At 43.1% G+C, this 14,943-nt stretch overlaps 1 protein-coding gene across 3 annotated transcripts in view; it reads left to right on the top strand.

The window, feature by feature from the left end:
* Positions 1-789: 789 nt before the first annotated feature.
* NTN1 (netrin 1) overlaps positions 790-14,943 on the top strand; it is a 71,855-nt gene continuing 57,701 nt past the window's right edge. For 2 of the 3 annotated variants that reach the window (XM_044297588.1, XM_044297586.1), the window contains exons 1-2: positions 1,511-1,792; positions 2,226-3,298. In XM_044297588.1, coding sequence (XP_044153523.1) covers positions 2,281-3,298 — 1,018 coding nt within the window. In that variant the 5' untranslated portion in view covers positions 1,511-1,792; positions 2,226-2,280. Of the gene's footprint in view, positions 938-1,510; positions 1,793-2,225; positions 3,299-14,943 lie in introns of those variants that run through there. The other variant, XM_044297587.1, reaches the window with a different exon arrangement.

Here is a 14,943-nt window from a genome sequence, read left to right as displayed (position 1 = left end):
TTTATTTTTGTCGCCCTCTGCTGTGTCAGAAGGAAAGTGTAATTCATGGGAGCATATTGTTGGCTGAGAAGAATGGATGTCACTTTTGCCTATTGTGCTGTTGGCCAACACTGTCCACTGAATATCATTACTCCATCAACATTACCTTCTACAATACTGCCCCCCATGAAAGAGTAGGGAAATTTACACATGTGATGGTAATTGCCCTTTAAATGTTTTGGTATAGTGTTGCAGGTTGGTAACTCTTTTTTTTTTATCACTGTTACATCCATTGCTCCAGTGTTGTTAAAATACAGAGACCCCCTTGGACTGACTGTGTAGCAGTCCCTTGATATAAGTACTACCTCCCCCACGCCCAAGCTCCACATTTTCTCCACATTACAGGTAAGACTTTGGTCTCTCTCTTTCCGGGTGGGCACTCTCTTACACACCAGACCCTCTCACTTCTCAGCAATCTCTTGCAAGATAGGCACTTATGAAGAGAAACGTATATATCTCAGCAGTCCCATAACCCTGCAGTATCTCAGAGCATAGCTTCATTCTTACATCAGTCAGTGTACGGACATAATGGACATCTCTTACACCATGCACTCTTTTACTACCTGTCAGCACCTCCATATAACTTCATTCCCTGTCAAGATAGACCTCCCTTCAGCCAGACAGTCTCATTGCAGAAAACAGCCCCCATGCCTCCAGCCTCTGTCATGATTGACACCTCCTCATATCCATGCAGGAAATGCACAACTTCGCCCTGTAGCAGTGTACAGGACTCTGCAGACACTACGAAGACCGGCAGCCTCAACCTCACCAGTGACTACTCCACCTTTCTCCATCCAGCCTCCACTAAGAAGGACACAGTCATATTGCATACAGCATCTGCCAAGACAGACACAGCCTCTGATGCCTATGGCCTCTACTAAGATAGTTACAGCTCCTGGTAAGACACATACACTCATGCTTCACATGCCTGCAATCTCCACTAAGACAGACCCAGCTGTTCTTCCAACAGGTTCTAATGCCTGAAGCCTCTACCAAGACGTATGCCTTCCTTGCTGCCTCTCTTGCATGACACATACCCCAGTTAACTCTTTCCTCAAACACGTTGTCAAATCATATCTTTGACTTCTTCAAACCCTGTGTGATAACTCCTTCCTCCTGGGGCTGTCATTTTTCTGTCTGTCCCATCACTCCTTAGCCTCACCTTTCTTCTCGCTTTCTTTGTAAAATGCAGTTGACCTCTTAATTTTGGTGCTCACCTTATCTGCAGGCTCTCCCTGTCCCCTTCTGCCTCACACTTTCCTTTGGCTAAGGCAAGCCTCCCTTTACTCCACTCCCTACCTCTATCCTTCAGCCTCCCCCCCACCACCACCACCACCTTCTCCCCTCCTCTTCTTCTTCTGCATGTGAATCAGTTGCTTGCAGCCTCCCCTGCCCAATGTTCTTCTACCAGTGGGTGTCGTTGTAATTCCCCCTAATGCAATGTCATTCCTTGAGATGACCTCAAGCTAAACAGTCTGAGAGCTTCATTCACTTTCTATAGCAAGACAGGGAAAGACAGTCACCAAAAACTTCTCATCTGTGCAGAAGGATGTGAGGATTCACTCTGCAGATTGGCTGATTCTTCTCATCATCCTCAGTCTCCAAAGCTCAACCACCCCATGCTGCACAGCCTGCCCTGAGTGGCCACCAAAATCGATTCTTCTTCTTTTTTTTTTTTATAGTGCGACTTTTACTTTTTTGAACTTTTTTACCCCCCACCCCAATTTGCATCGTCTCTTAATTTAATTCTAAGGTAGTGCATTTTTTTCTATAATTACTCTTACTCTTTAATTACTCAGAATGCTAGGTACGAAACTTCAATTGAGCAAAAAAAGGTGTAAATTTTGCATCTCATTCTAAAGCCCTCACCTATATCCAGTTTTATACATATAACAAATTTTAGCTTTTGTTTTTGTTTTTTTATTGGGCAGGACTTTTATGTTGTCATTTAGCTGTGTTTTATATCATTCTTGCTTTTGCAGATAAAAACTTTTGCAGGATGTCTTTGAAATTGTACGTTTTTTTTTTCTTCGTTTGGATCCTTTCTGCTAAATGATGTCATCTCTGTTTGATTTCGGTTGCTAGTCTATGTCAGCTATTTTTACCATCTGTTTTTAGTAACTCCTAGGTGACTAAAATATTTTATATTATATATTTTTTCTGTGTTTGCCTTCATTTTTTGATAGGAGTACAGGCCAGTGGAAGGATCTGTGGTCAAGGCAGGGTTAAGCTGACTCGAAGATGATGCTGAGAGGACAGTTTTTGCTGTTCGTGCTAGTTTCTTTGTCCTGTACCGCTCAAGAAAGTAGAGGAGGATATGGGATGAATATGTTTTCCATCCAGACACCACAGCCTGATCCATGCTACGATGAGAACGGGAACCCTAGGAGATGTATTCCAGACTTTGTCAACTCAGCTTTTGGGAAGGAAGTAAAAGTGTCAAGCACCTGCGGGAAGAACCCTTCAAGGTATTGTGTTGTGACAGAAAAAGGGGAGGATAGGTTCAGGAACTGCCATTTTTGCAATGCTTCGGACCCTAAAAAAGCTCATCCACCCTCCTTTCTAACTGATCTCAACAACCCCCACAACCTCACCTGCTGGCAATCGGAGAACTATATTCAGTATCCTCAGAACGTCACTCTGACCTTGTCCTTAGGGAAGAAGTTTGAGGTGACTTACGTGAGTCTTCAGTTCTGTTCTCCAAGACCAGAATCCATGGCTATCTTCAAGTCAATGGACTATGGGAAATCTTGGGTACCATTTCAGTTCTACTCAACTCAATGCAGAAAAATGTACAACAAACCCAATAAAGCAGTCATTACGAAGCAGAATGAACAGGAGGCTATCTGCACAGATTCTCATACAGATATGTACCCACTCTCTGGAGGCTTGATAGCCTTCAGCACCTTGGATGGTAGACCTTCTGCACATGACTTTGACAATTCCCCAGTCCTTCAAGACTGGGTGACAGCCACGGACATCAAAGTGGTATTTAGCCGTCTTCACACTTTTGGGGATGAGAATGAAGACGACTCTGAATTGGCCAGAGACTCTTACTTTTACGCTGTTTCTGACCTTCAAGTTGGGGGTCGATGTAAGTGCAACGGACATGCCTCCAGATGCGTCAAGGACAGAGACGACAACCTGGTGTGCGACTGCAAGCACAACACTGCTGGACCTGAGTGTGACCGTTGCAAACCTTTCCACTACGACAGACCTTGGCAGCGGGCAACAGCAAGAGAGGCCAACGAGTGTGTGGGTGAGTAGACACAAGTTGCCGTTCACTGCGTTGCGCTGTAGGGAAAGAATTGGAAGTGGTAAAAGACGAGAGGCAAGTGCACAAAATTGTATCACTTCTGTGTAATCTCCATGATCTCTGCTACAATTTGTGTTGCTTTCTCTCTTTGTAATGTGGAATTCCATGGGCTTGGATACAGAAAGGGATGTGACAGTCCATGTTGACCCTTTTTGCCCTTTTTGGATTGTTGGCCTTTGCAGCTGGCCAAGCTTTTGTGACTTGAACACAGTGCACATTAATGGTTATAGCCCTTAGAATGTCAAACATATGACAAAGAACTAATATTTGCTCTTAAATCTGCTTGGCAACACAAAGGCAAAAAGTCAAAAAACGCCGAGTTTAGAGTGCAGAACTTTAAGACTCTCGTTCTGGTTATCGTGATACTCTTCTGACTCGGGATAAATGAAATTTCATTGAATGCCTTCCATTGAGTTTCCCAGTGATGTCATAGGGAATCTTTATCCCTGTCAACACGCGACTGATTCCGAATTTGGCCCAAAGTTGCTTTTAAAACGCTGCCTGGACAGCTGAAATTTCTCCTGGAATTGCTCCATGGTTAGTTAATTAGTTAATGAGCCCATGGAGAAAATTGCAGTGCAAGTGATACCTTTTATTGCCTGAGCGAGTTGGGTTATATTGCAGCGAAGACTAGTAAAGGCAGCGACGACTATATAAAGGTATATTGTCCGTAAAGTCTGTGTAACAGGGCGAGAGGTACGATTGTTGTAGAAAGGCTGACCTTACCCTGTGATATTTCATCTCATCTGGTTTACAACATATATGAAGTCTCTGAGTAATTTCCTGTCCAAGAGATTTACATGTATGTTATATAGGAGATAGATATGTGATAGATAGATAGATAGATAGATAGATAGATATGAGATAGATAGATAGATAGATAGATAGATATGAGATAGATAGATATGAGATAGATAGATATGAGATATATAGATAGATAGATAGATAGATAGATAGATAGATATGAGATAGATAGATAGATAGATAGATAGAACATATGAGTTATGCTGTCTCATATCTGTCATATGTCAGTCTATATCTATCTATTATCTATCTATTATCTATCTATCTATTATCTATCTATTTATCTATGATCTATCTATCTCTGATATCTATCTATGTATCTATCTCATCTCTCTCTTATATCTATCTATCTACCTCTATTTAATATCTATCTACGATACATCTATATTTATATCTATCTGTCCATCCATCCATCCATCTCATGTCTACTGATTTCAGTCCCATCTGTCCTCACATATCTATCAGACCTGGATGTAGTTGATGCATGCTGTAGTTCCCCTTTGCTTTATGGTAACGCTGCACTAATCCTTTGATTTCAGCAGTGCTTCAAATATATTGTAACATATCACAAATCAAGTGATTTAAAAAAAAAATTTTTGAACTTTTATTTATTTGACATTAGAATTTAGAATATTCTTTAAAAGTCCAAGAAGAAACAATTTCTTCCCAGCCCGTTGGATGACGAGTCACCTACATTTCCCAAGTTCTGCCCATTTACCGTATAGATCACATTTCACACCAGATCACGTGACCCCCAACTAATGATATTTAATGTACTGACAAATTGATGACAATTCATCACCATCATCGCCGAGCCTTCTTCTAAACATTGAACTCAGTTTATTCGTGCAGGACGGAAGCTTCCACCAAAGTCGTAAAGTAGGAGCTTTTTTTTAATTTGGCGTCAAATCAACTTTATTTTTTTCCTCTGTAGTTACTTTTTTTGAAATTTAAGATTGTATTTGTGTGTAAAATAGACGGGGACATACATTGCAGGGCAGACCAGCCAGGCAATCTTGTACATGGCTATGGACGGGGATTATGAGACAGGAGAGGAGGCAACGGAAGCCAGGAGATATTAGTGATATTAGTATTAGGTTTAGATTGTAGGTTGTGGATTTACCTTTCTATGTGATCACATCTTGTATTGTGTGGTTTTACATATAATTTTATAGTACGGTATTACAGAGGGTAATGACTAGACGCAGGCATTGATCGGTGTTCAACCTAATTGCTCTTTAGGCATATTATTGATTTGATTGACCACAGAAAATCTTGCACTTTATATATGTTTATTATACTATCCCAATACTATACCGGTAGATTACTGGTATGTGTATGTGTGTGTTTGTTATGGTGCCCCAAAAAAGTCAAAATCAGACCCCTGGAAATGTGTGTTGTGTTCAGTACACTGGCTTGAAGACTACGGACACCTTTGAGGCTATTTGTTATGATTGCATTTTACTTATTTTGGGCAAAAATAAATAAAAAAAATTTAAACTGGTCTTTATTAAAAAGTTTCAGCCGTTTTTGAGATACATGGGTTAAAAAAAATCGGCCTGTTTGCAAAGTATCACTTCTCAAACCTGTCAGCTGACAGCTCATGTGAAACCTTCTCTCTGATCTCCTGACCTCATAAACACTCGCTTAAGGCATCATTTTATCAGTTCGATAAGAGTTTAGCTCTAATGAGATCAGAAAAAAGGCTTCACATGAGCCATCAGCTGACGGGACTGAGAAGTTATACTCTGCAAAAAGACAGATTTTTTTTAACCCTTATTTCTCAAAAATGGCTGAAGACCATTTGAAAAAAATAACATTTTTTTTAGGTCAAATGCAATAGTCCATAGGTGTCCATAGCCTTTTTATAGCATTACTGTTACTTTCACACTTTCATGCTTGCTTTTTTTTCTCTTTTTGTTGTTGTTGGGGTGCATTTGTTCTCTTTTCTTTAAGAACTATTAGGGCAGATTTACTATTGGTGTCTAAAATTCAAACAACGTAAACGTGGACGAGACGGTCAGAAGATGCACTAAACTTGCGGTGTTATAGATTTAGCGCATCCTGCCAGGAGTAAGGCTCTGTTCGCCATTTCCATAGGAAGCACAAGAATGGAACGATAGCTCAACGTGCTTCATAGAGCGGATCCAGCAGAAAGACAAAAACTTTAACAGAAGTGTGAACAGAGCTTTAGATACTTTTCCTTACAGCAGCTTGAGACTGGCTTACTTAAAACACATTTTTGGGTAAAAAAACTTGACGCACGTTCTTCATAACTGCGTTTTCCAGCTCCAGAAAACTACGCACATAGTTTCTAGTATCTTAAACATAAATGTGGCAAGTAAACCAGAATTCGGACTCAATTTCATTAGTGAATCTGCCCCATTTCCATAAACTGATAACCAAACCGATGGCTGGCGTGAGCCCGGTGGGTGCAAAGCGTCGTTCAGTTATATTTCTCATCTCAAATTCTTAGGGCTTATGCACACGACCGTATGTATTTTGCGGCCCGCAAAACACGGATCGCAAAAAATAGGGGTGACGTCCGTATTGTTTAAGTTTTTTTTTTTTTTGTTTATCCATTGTAACAATGCCTATTCTTGTCCGGAAAAGAATAGGACTTGTTCTATCTTTTTTGCGGAACGGCCATGCAGACATATGGAAACAGAATGCACAAGGAGTCATTTCCATTTTTTTTGTGGACCCATTGAAGTGAATGGTTCCGTATACAGGCCGCAAAAAAAAAGTTACGGACACGGAAGAAAAATACATTTGTGCGCGTGAGCCCTTATCGTTTAGAATCATCAATACATGGCTGTCACTAACGACCTCATGGTTCTGCATTGGCTTTGGTGCGCAGATTTTTTCATTGGCGCGCAGATACCTTGCGATGATACTCATTACTAACAGGGCCTAGAAAGCACCGAAACGCATCTGCCCTTGTGTACATTGTGGGTCCTAGAGTTCTGCTCCCGCTAACTGGAGCGTTTAGTGGAGGGTTTGTGCGCCATTTTCTGAAACACGTCACATGACACTTCCGCCAGTCGTTTTATAGGTGGTAAGTTACCAGATTTATAAAGGTTGCGTTACACAGAGCTGTTTGACAAAAATCCAACATGTCAGAACGGAGGGTAATTGCGGTCTCAGATTTATGGAACTTGTCACATATTTATTTTTAACAAAAAGTAAAAAAAATAATTATAAAAAATCCACTATTGGTGGTTAAGAAAAGACATGTACAGTACATAAAAGTTTATGAAGGCCTTTCCTTGCTGTCCCACAGGCAGTTAGATCTTACAGCGTGCATAAAATATTTATGGCGGACGGTTATTTTAAAATATCAGAGGAAACGCTCTCACATTTACGACTTTGTCACCACCACGTTTACAGCGAAGCATAAAAATCTGACATCTGCGAGAAGTGATATCTTTATTGTCTTTTATGCTACAGTAGATTGTCCGTGACCAAAAGCTGTACCGCAGGTCTTCATCCGCCTCTCGGATATCACCAAATATATACGGCTTCTTCCACATCTGCTCTAGTCATATGGAAGACGTAGCGTCCTCAACGCTCATAGCCATAATGTTACAAGGAAGCCCGGCCTCCCGCTGTGTGAGCCAGCACTGCATCCTGGTATGGCTCATAGTCTTAAAGGTATGGTGCATTTTTTTAAAGGGTTCAAATGGCGTAATAACCCTCACCTCACCTATCCCTCGCTGCTTTACTTCCTGTTTCTTCTTGACACACAGGAAATGATCATTCAGCCAATCCTCGCAGCAGTGGTGGCCTTCCTCAGACAGTGATTGGCTGAGCATGGATTTCCTGTGTGCCATAACGGACCAGGAAGTAGAGACCAGTAGGGACCTGGTAATGGGAGCAGCAGGGGCCAGACAACCTCTTTGGCCTTGCTCTCTTCGTTAAATTAACGCAATGCCCCCCGCGGCCTTGCATGGCTTTGTGGATTTGGAAAAAACACCAGATTCATTACGTTTTTTGGCACAAAAAAAGAGTTTGAGAAACATTGCATAACAGCAGATCAAAGGTTCCAGCAGTAGCGAACTGCCATGACATGGGCCACCAACTTTTGATGTAAATTGTAGAGAGAAACCAGTTCCTGTGCTTGTAGATCCCATGCCCATTACTTTCTTTCATTGCAAAAAAAAAAGACACTCAAAACGCGTCAGCGCTGTACTGGTATCTTATCTCTGGATTACAATTTTACTGGAATTGAACAATGTGTGGACAATGTCTTCTTGTCCAACATTAGACCCCAATGGATGCAGTAGCGGGAGTGAAGCGCCTCGGACTCTCAGCAGCACCACCCTGGCAGCTTGTCACAGCTGTATTAAAGTTTTTTTTTTTACCCCCTGCGTGACTGGACCCTCAGTGGTAATCATATTAACCTGATATCCGCTACTGGGTCCTGGCTACATTGCCTTCCTGCCAGTTCTGCAGGTCTCCTTGGGCCAAACTAAGGGGTGCACCACCAATGAGGCGAGTTGAGGCGATTGCCTCAGGCAGCACCAGGTAGGGACAAGAGGGTGGCAGCAGAAGGGGGATTATATGTATCTGCAGTACTGGGAAGCACAGTGGGCACAGTATGTGGCACTGTATTACCCTGTATGTTTTGTAGCTCTGTATGAAATGTTTTCCAAGTATGTCTTTAACAGTAGGGCTGGAGGGAAGGGGTTAGGGTAAGAAATTGGCTTTAGGGGGTTGGGGCACCGTTTCAGTTTTTGCCTCAGGCAGCAGAAAGGCTAGGTGCACCCCCGGCCAAACACCCTATTTTTCAGTGCATTTTTCAGTGCCCCTCACACATCTGTGAGAAGCTCCTCCGCCGTGGTACAGGGATATATAATTCCTTCACTCATTTTCCCTCAGTTTCATAATGATTCTTCGTTTGGCAGATCCATGCACAACGTGGAGAGAAAAACAGGCGGCCGCTGTCAGCTTCATTGAGAACAAGTGGTATAGAACGGCAGTGAATAAACAGCAATCTCATCTGTCAGAGATGGAAGGGACTGATCCTCGGAGCCCTGTGACATCTGGAGTAGAGTAGGGAGAAGATGCTGGGGAGTGTATGGCCCTACAGATCATGGTGTCGTGTATAAAAATGTCTTAAAGGGACAGGAGACTTTCAAGTAGTGTTCACAACTGAGTGTCACCTCCATAACTGCTGGGGGAAAAAAAATTAAAACTTCTCACCTAGAAAAATGGTGCAGAGCCAGGGGCCGATGCCTCATTCCTTTCCTGGGCCAGAAGCAGGGAAAGACCATCTAAGGGTACTTTCACACTTGCCGCAGAGGATTCCCTCGCCGAAACTGCCTGCCGGACTCAAATGGATAGCATTTGTCAGACGGATCTGGATGTGGATCCAGCTTACAAATGCATAAAAAAAACAAATCTGTCTCTCCGATGCCATCCGGAAAAACGGATCTAATATATATATTTTTTTACAGATTTAAAGGTCTGCGCATGCGCAGACCCGAAAACCGGGTCTCTTTTGCCGGATCCGGCACTAATACATTTCAATAGAAATAAATGCCAGATCTGGCATCCGGAGATAAAACTGCAGCATGCTGCGGTATTTTCTCCGGCCAAAAAACGTAAGTGGGACTGAACTGATGCATCCTGAACAGAATGCTCTCCATTCAGAATGCATTAGGATAAAACTGATCAGTTTTTTCCCAGTATTGAGTTCCTGTGACGGAACTCAACACGGAAAAAGAAAAACGCTAGTGTGAAAGTACCCTTAAGAGTATCAAAGGAGGATTAAAGACCAATAAGGGGTAATAAGGTTTCAATATTTGGGGTATCCTATCACGTGCTGCAGATTAAGGCCTTAAAGGTTGGGTCCAATATCAGGTCTCATTGCAGTTGTGGACAAGGACTATGACAGTGTTGTGATGGAGATAGTGTACTGTATGGTGGCATCACAAGGGACTTCATCTTTAACCACGTAGCCATCTAGCAGAAAAATGAGGGAAGCCATGGGACACTATTCCTCAGCCACAGCAGGAAGGTCTCTGCCGTTAAATATTATGTAGGGTGGCACATACTGACCATATGACCTCATTTTTTTGGAGGATGGGGTATTTACATGGTGAATGTTGTACTCACCAGTTCAGCTCTGAGGGCATAGTATCGTCCCGAACTATACAACTGAATGCCATATTTATGGGTGTATACCTCACCCATTGACTCCCATTCTTGTAAAATGTATACCACACAGTGTATTGCATGCCTTTGCATCAAAAGGTGTAGACAACCATGTCTAAGAATGTAACCGGATGCATATTAGTCAGACACATGCCGAATGGAGACCCTTTTGGCATACATCCGACTCATTATACCCTCTACATTTGGCTCCCAGAGCTTATTGTGAAAATAGCCTTAAGGCGGGTCGATGGAGCGGCTGATTATCCGGAAAGAGGCGTTACTTCCGGACAGCCGGCAGCGATCTCCTTCACAGTATGAGGAGGATCGATCACTAATGCCATCGCTCGTCCCCATACAGAAACATGGTTTCTGAGCAGCAGATCGCTGCCCAGAAACGATAACTGATGTGCCATTACGAACGACAGGATCACCCGATGAACGAGCATTTTACTCGTCCATCGGGTGAACGACGGCACATTTAGATGGCCAGATTATCAGGAATGAGTGATCGCAGGAACAGTCGTTCGCTAAAATCTGGACAATTATTGGTTTGTCTAAATCCACCTTTACAGTAAACCAGGTGCAGTTGTGTCACAGGGTTTTTGGCCACACAACACATTACGTGTGAACAGAACTCCATGAAACCAAAAGACTTCCTAAACACCTCAATGACAAGGTTCTAGCCAGGGGATGGATACAAGACAACCAAAAAGATCTTGGGGTGAAACTGCCTAGAAGAGGTCATTCTCAAAAACCATGATGGTGCAAGGAGCAATAAAGGAGACCTCCATGTGGCCCATGGGGATACTTGTATGTACAACTGGTGCTAGTTTATGGGAGAGTGGAAAAATAAAAGATCTTAGCTTCAGAACACAACAGACTAAATAGAAATCCTTGAGGAAAACCTGCTGCAGTCTTCAGAAGAACTGCATCTTGGAAATCAATGTATTTTCCAGGAAGTGATTGACCTGAAACATAAAACTACACAGAAATGGCTTACTGTCCTGGGTGGACCAGGGCCTCAAGTGATTGCCGATCTGAGGCCTTTGATGCTTATGAAATCAATGTCCATGGGAAAAACTGCAAACCTAATAGAGATCAATCTATACAGACAAGACTTGAAGTGCTGTCAAGGCTGCTCCTTCATAGTGCTAAGTGATGGGGCGAACACCTAAATGTTCTGGAGATCACTTTGTGGAGATTTTACGAGTCTTTTCTGATAACCAATGTAAAAAAAAGGGCCTAAATAAATTCGCTTTGATTCTCCTGAATAAAACTAGGAAAAACTCTAGGGGGGTGAATACTTCTCTAGTCACTGTGTAATGTACGATTATTGAGCGTTCAGCGCCAACAAGTTTCATGCATCATTGGTAATTTGCTGAAATGATTGCTCGGGAATGTCTGCAAAGGGGTTAATTCAGCCCAAATCCTTTGAGGTTAACACAGCGGCTGAACAGATCTAAACAGCTAGATATTTTCTGGCAGTGGGCCACCAAACTGGAGGAGCCGAACATACCTCTAGCCAAAATGAGGTCTAGGACCATGTCTTGTGAGAGATCTCTGCAGGCTGGATGTACCCGAAGCCGTAAATCATTGACAAGCACAGGGCAGAGCTCACAGAGGGGTAACAGGAGGGAAGAGATAGATCTCAGCATAGTCCCTATGGCCTTTGCCAGTATAGTGGTGAGGATCCATGGCTGTGTTAGTGTTGGGTGGCCTTCTCCCCACAACAGAACTAATTTGGATTTCACAAAATGAGCACTCTCTAGGCTTGCTCTGAAGCTCTAGTTATTTAAGGAGTCCATAGTAGTTTGTGTTTGGTTCCTGACAACGTGCTTGCTCCCCGCCACTGTTGTAAGTGCACTGGCATGGCTATTAGGTGTGCAAAGGTGCCATTTGCGTTGGTGACAGAAGAACTTTCTCCTGTGCTCAACGATGCCCCCTACTGAGAAGTCAGTGCATTTTGTATGAGCTGTCCCATACCTTGGTTTGGTACCTTGATAGCTCAAATGGGTACTATATTTTTGAAAGCTTGTGTAACCTCTTATGATGGTCATACCAAACCCTGGGATAGAAAGTTTTGGTGTTTCTCCACAACCCCCATCCCATGTACAGTTCTTGAGTCCAGTTTCTTCCAACTCCTTGACTCGTATTTCATTGCCTGCCTTGAGGAGAGGGTATCATGCTAGCCAGGGAGGGGGCAGTCACAGAGAGGGAAGAGCGCTTTGTAGGGAGGACTGGTGAATACAACAAAGACACTGGGCGAAGAGCTTCTCACCTAATGGTGTTGCGCTCAAGGCGCAAGAACCTGCAGAGCAGACTGCAACAAAATCACAGAGTTGCAGCTGAGGACTCCCTCCGGATTACCTATTGAGTCAGATCAAACATGGAAGAAGAGAAGAAGATCGGGAGTATCGCAGCGGCACAACCAATGTATACAGACAGAATTTCACTGGCTAGCAAAAAAAAGTTGTCTTGACAACGTGTTTCGGGGCCCCATACTGATACTGGTATCAGGCGATATTGCCTTATAAAGGGGCTGGCCAAGAAACGTGTTGCTAGGACATCTTCAAATAAAGTCTTCTGCTAACCACTGAAATCCTGACTGTACACAGCGGCGTAGCTATAAGGAACCAGACTCAGAAGGGACCCACCCACGAGGGAGAGTAAAAGATTTTATTGTCAGGACCCCCTAAACAGTATTAAAGGCGGGTTCACATCACCGTTATTGATTCCGTTTTTGTTTTCCGTTATAACATGGTCATAATGGAAAATTCCATTTTGATCCTTCATAATACAAGTCTATGGGCTGAATAACTTGACCCCTGCATAATAAAAAACCAGGACGGATACATTATGCTGCCCATAGACTTGTATTATGACGGAATACAAAACGGAAGCCTGTAAAAGGCCTTCAGTTTTGATTTCCGACATAATAGAAGTCTATGGGAATTATACCAGATCCGCCTGGTTCCCGCTATGCAGAACAGAAAAAAGAGTCCTGTCTACAGGACTTTGTTTTCCGTCTTGCATAACGTGAACCAGACGGATCCGTTATGATTCCCATAGACTTCTATTATGACGGAAAGCAAAACTGAATGCCTTTTAAAGGCTTCCGTTTTGCATTCCGTCATAATACAATGCATCTATGATTCCCATAGACTTCTACTATGACTGATCAAAACGGAATGCCTCTTAAAGGCTTCCCTTTTGACTTCCGTCTTATGAATTCCGTTATTTTCCGTTATAACGGAAAACAAAAACAGAATCCATAACGGTGATGTGAACCCGCCCTTATACAATGACATTATATACAGTGACATGACATACAGCATACCGTATACGTGTAGAAGACATATGGAGTGGCTGCTGGGCCGGGTCTGAGAGAGTAATCTTTACTAGCCACAGGAGTGGGGGTTGCATGAAAGGAGGGGGTTGCAAAGAAGTTACTGGGGGAAGAGGGGTCCCCCTTTCAGAAATTTGCTGTGGGGCCCAGTCATTTCTAGTTACGCCACTGATTGTATACCTTGGTTGTGTCGCTATGATACTCCCAGTCTTTTTCTATTCTTTAGTATACTAGCCAAGGTGAGAAGAGCTGAGGCCCCTAGTCTACATGGACCTTATGGCAGCCCCTATGGCACATACATACCCTTCTGTTTGTACAGACCTGGTCTATCATACCAGATCAGACAGAGCTTGTTGGAGCAGCGGATAGATAGGACTTTCATCTACCATTGAACTTGATATCTGGATCACCACCTTCGTGTTTAGGTCAGTTAACTGGGGCTGTGAGCGTTTGGCAGATATAGGACAGGTGATGTGAGGGTAATGTCAGCGGAAGGTTTCCTCCGCTCGCATAATGTTAGCATGACATTTCACACATGGGCCCTAGGGACATTCGTCACCTATCGCCCCCACACACACAACGCCCCAGAGGTAGCCCGACCCGTCACTTCATAGATTCAGTTACACACTGCTCGGCTTAGTCATCCCGCTGCCTCATCCATCTGCCCTTTTCTATCATAAACGTTTTCTATGGATCACGGCACAGACAAAAATGAGCACTGAGATATAGCAATCTTGATTGTGGAGAACATTGAGAAGAGTTCTGCCCTGGATGGAGACATTAGGCCACCACGAAGTCTAGATGGGTTCTTGCACCTTGGGTGGGAGTCTTGCACCCTGATTCATCTATACAAACATTCAGTATAGTCTGGATGAAATATTTAGACCAGGATGGCGCCTCACTGTCTCTACTTATGGTCGTATTTTCTACCTAGTCCTCACCAGACGTGGCCATTTTCTCCAGTTCCAGCTTCTTCTCCCGGGAGGTTGTGTAAGGATCAGCCGGGCGCACACCTGAGCAGGGGTCTGACTGAGTCACAAAGGGCCTTTATGTAACCACATGTCAGAGTAGAACACACGAGCTTCGGGAAAATCTTTTATGTCGAGTTTTCTCTGTTGACACAGCCCAGATGTTCATTTGATGATATTATAATACGGTAATAATCTCTAATCTCTTCGTCTCTCCTGCAAAATGAACACTTCTCGAGCGCTAAAAAACTCTTCTGAGGAGATCTAAAGGATAAGCCAAGCAGACTTATTACACAGCATCAGAAATCAAA

This window comes from Bufo gargarizans, chromosome 6, assembly GCF_014858855.1.
Source record: "Bufo gargarizans isolate SCDJY-AF-19 chromosome 6, ASM1485885v1, whole genome shotgun sequence".
Classification (NCBI taxonomy): domain Eukaryota; kingdom Metazoa; phylum Chordata; class Amphibia; order Anura; family Bufonidae; genus Bufo; species Bufo gargarizans.
Note: the sequence above shows the minus strand (reverse complement) of the source record. Positions and strands in the feature narration are given on the sequence as shown.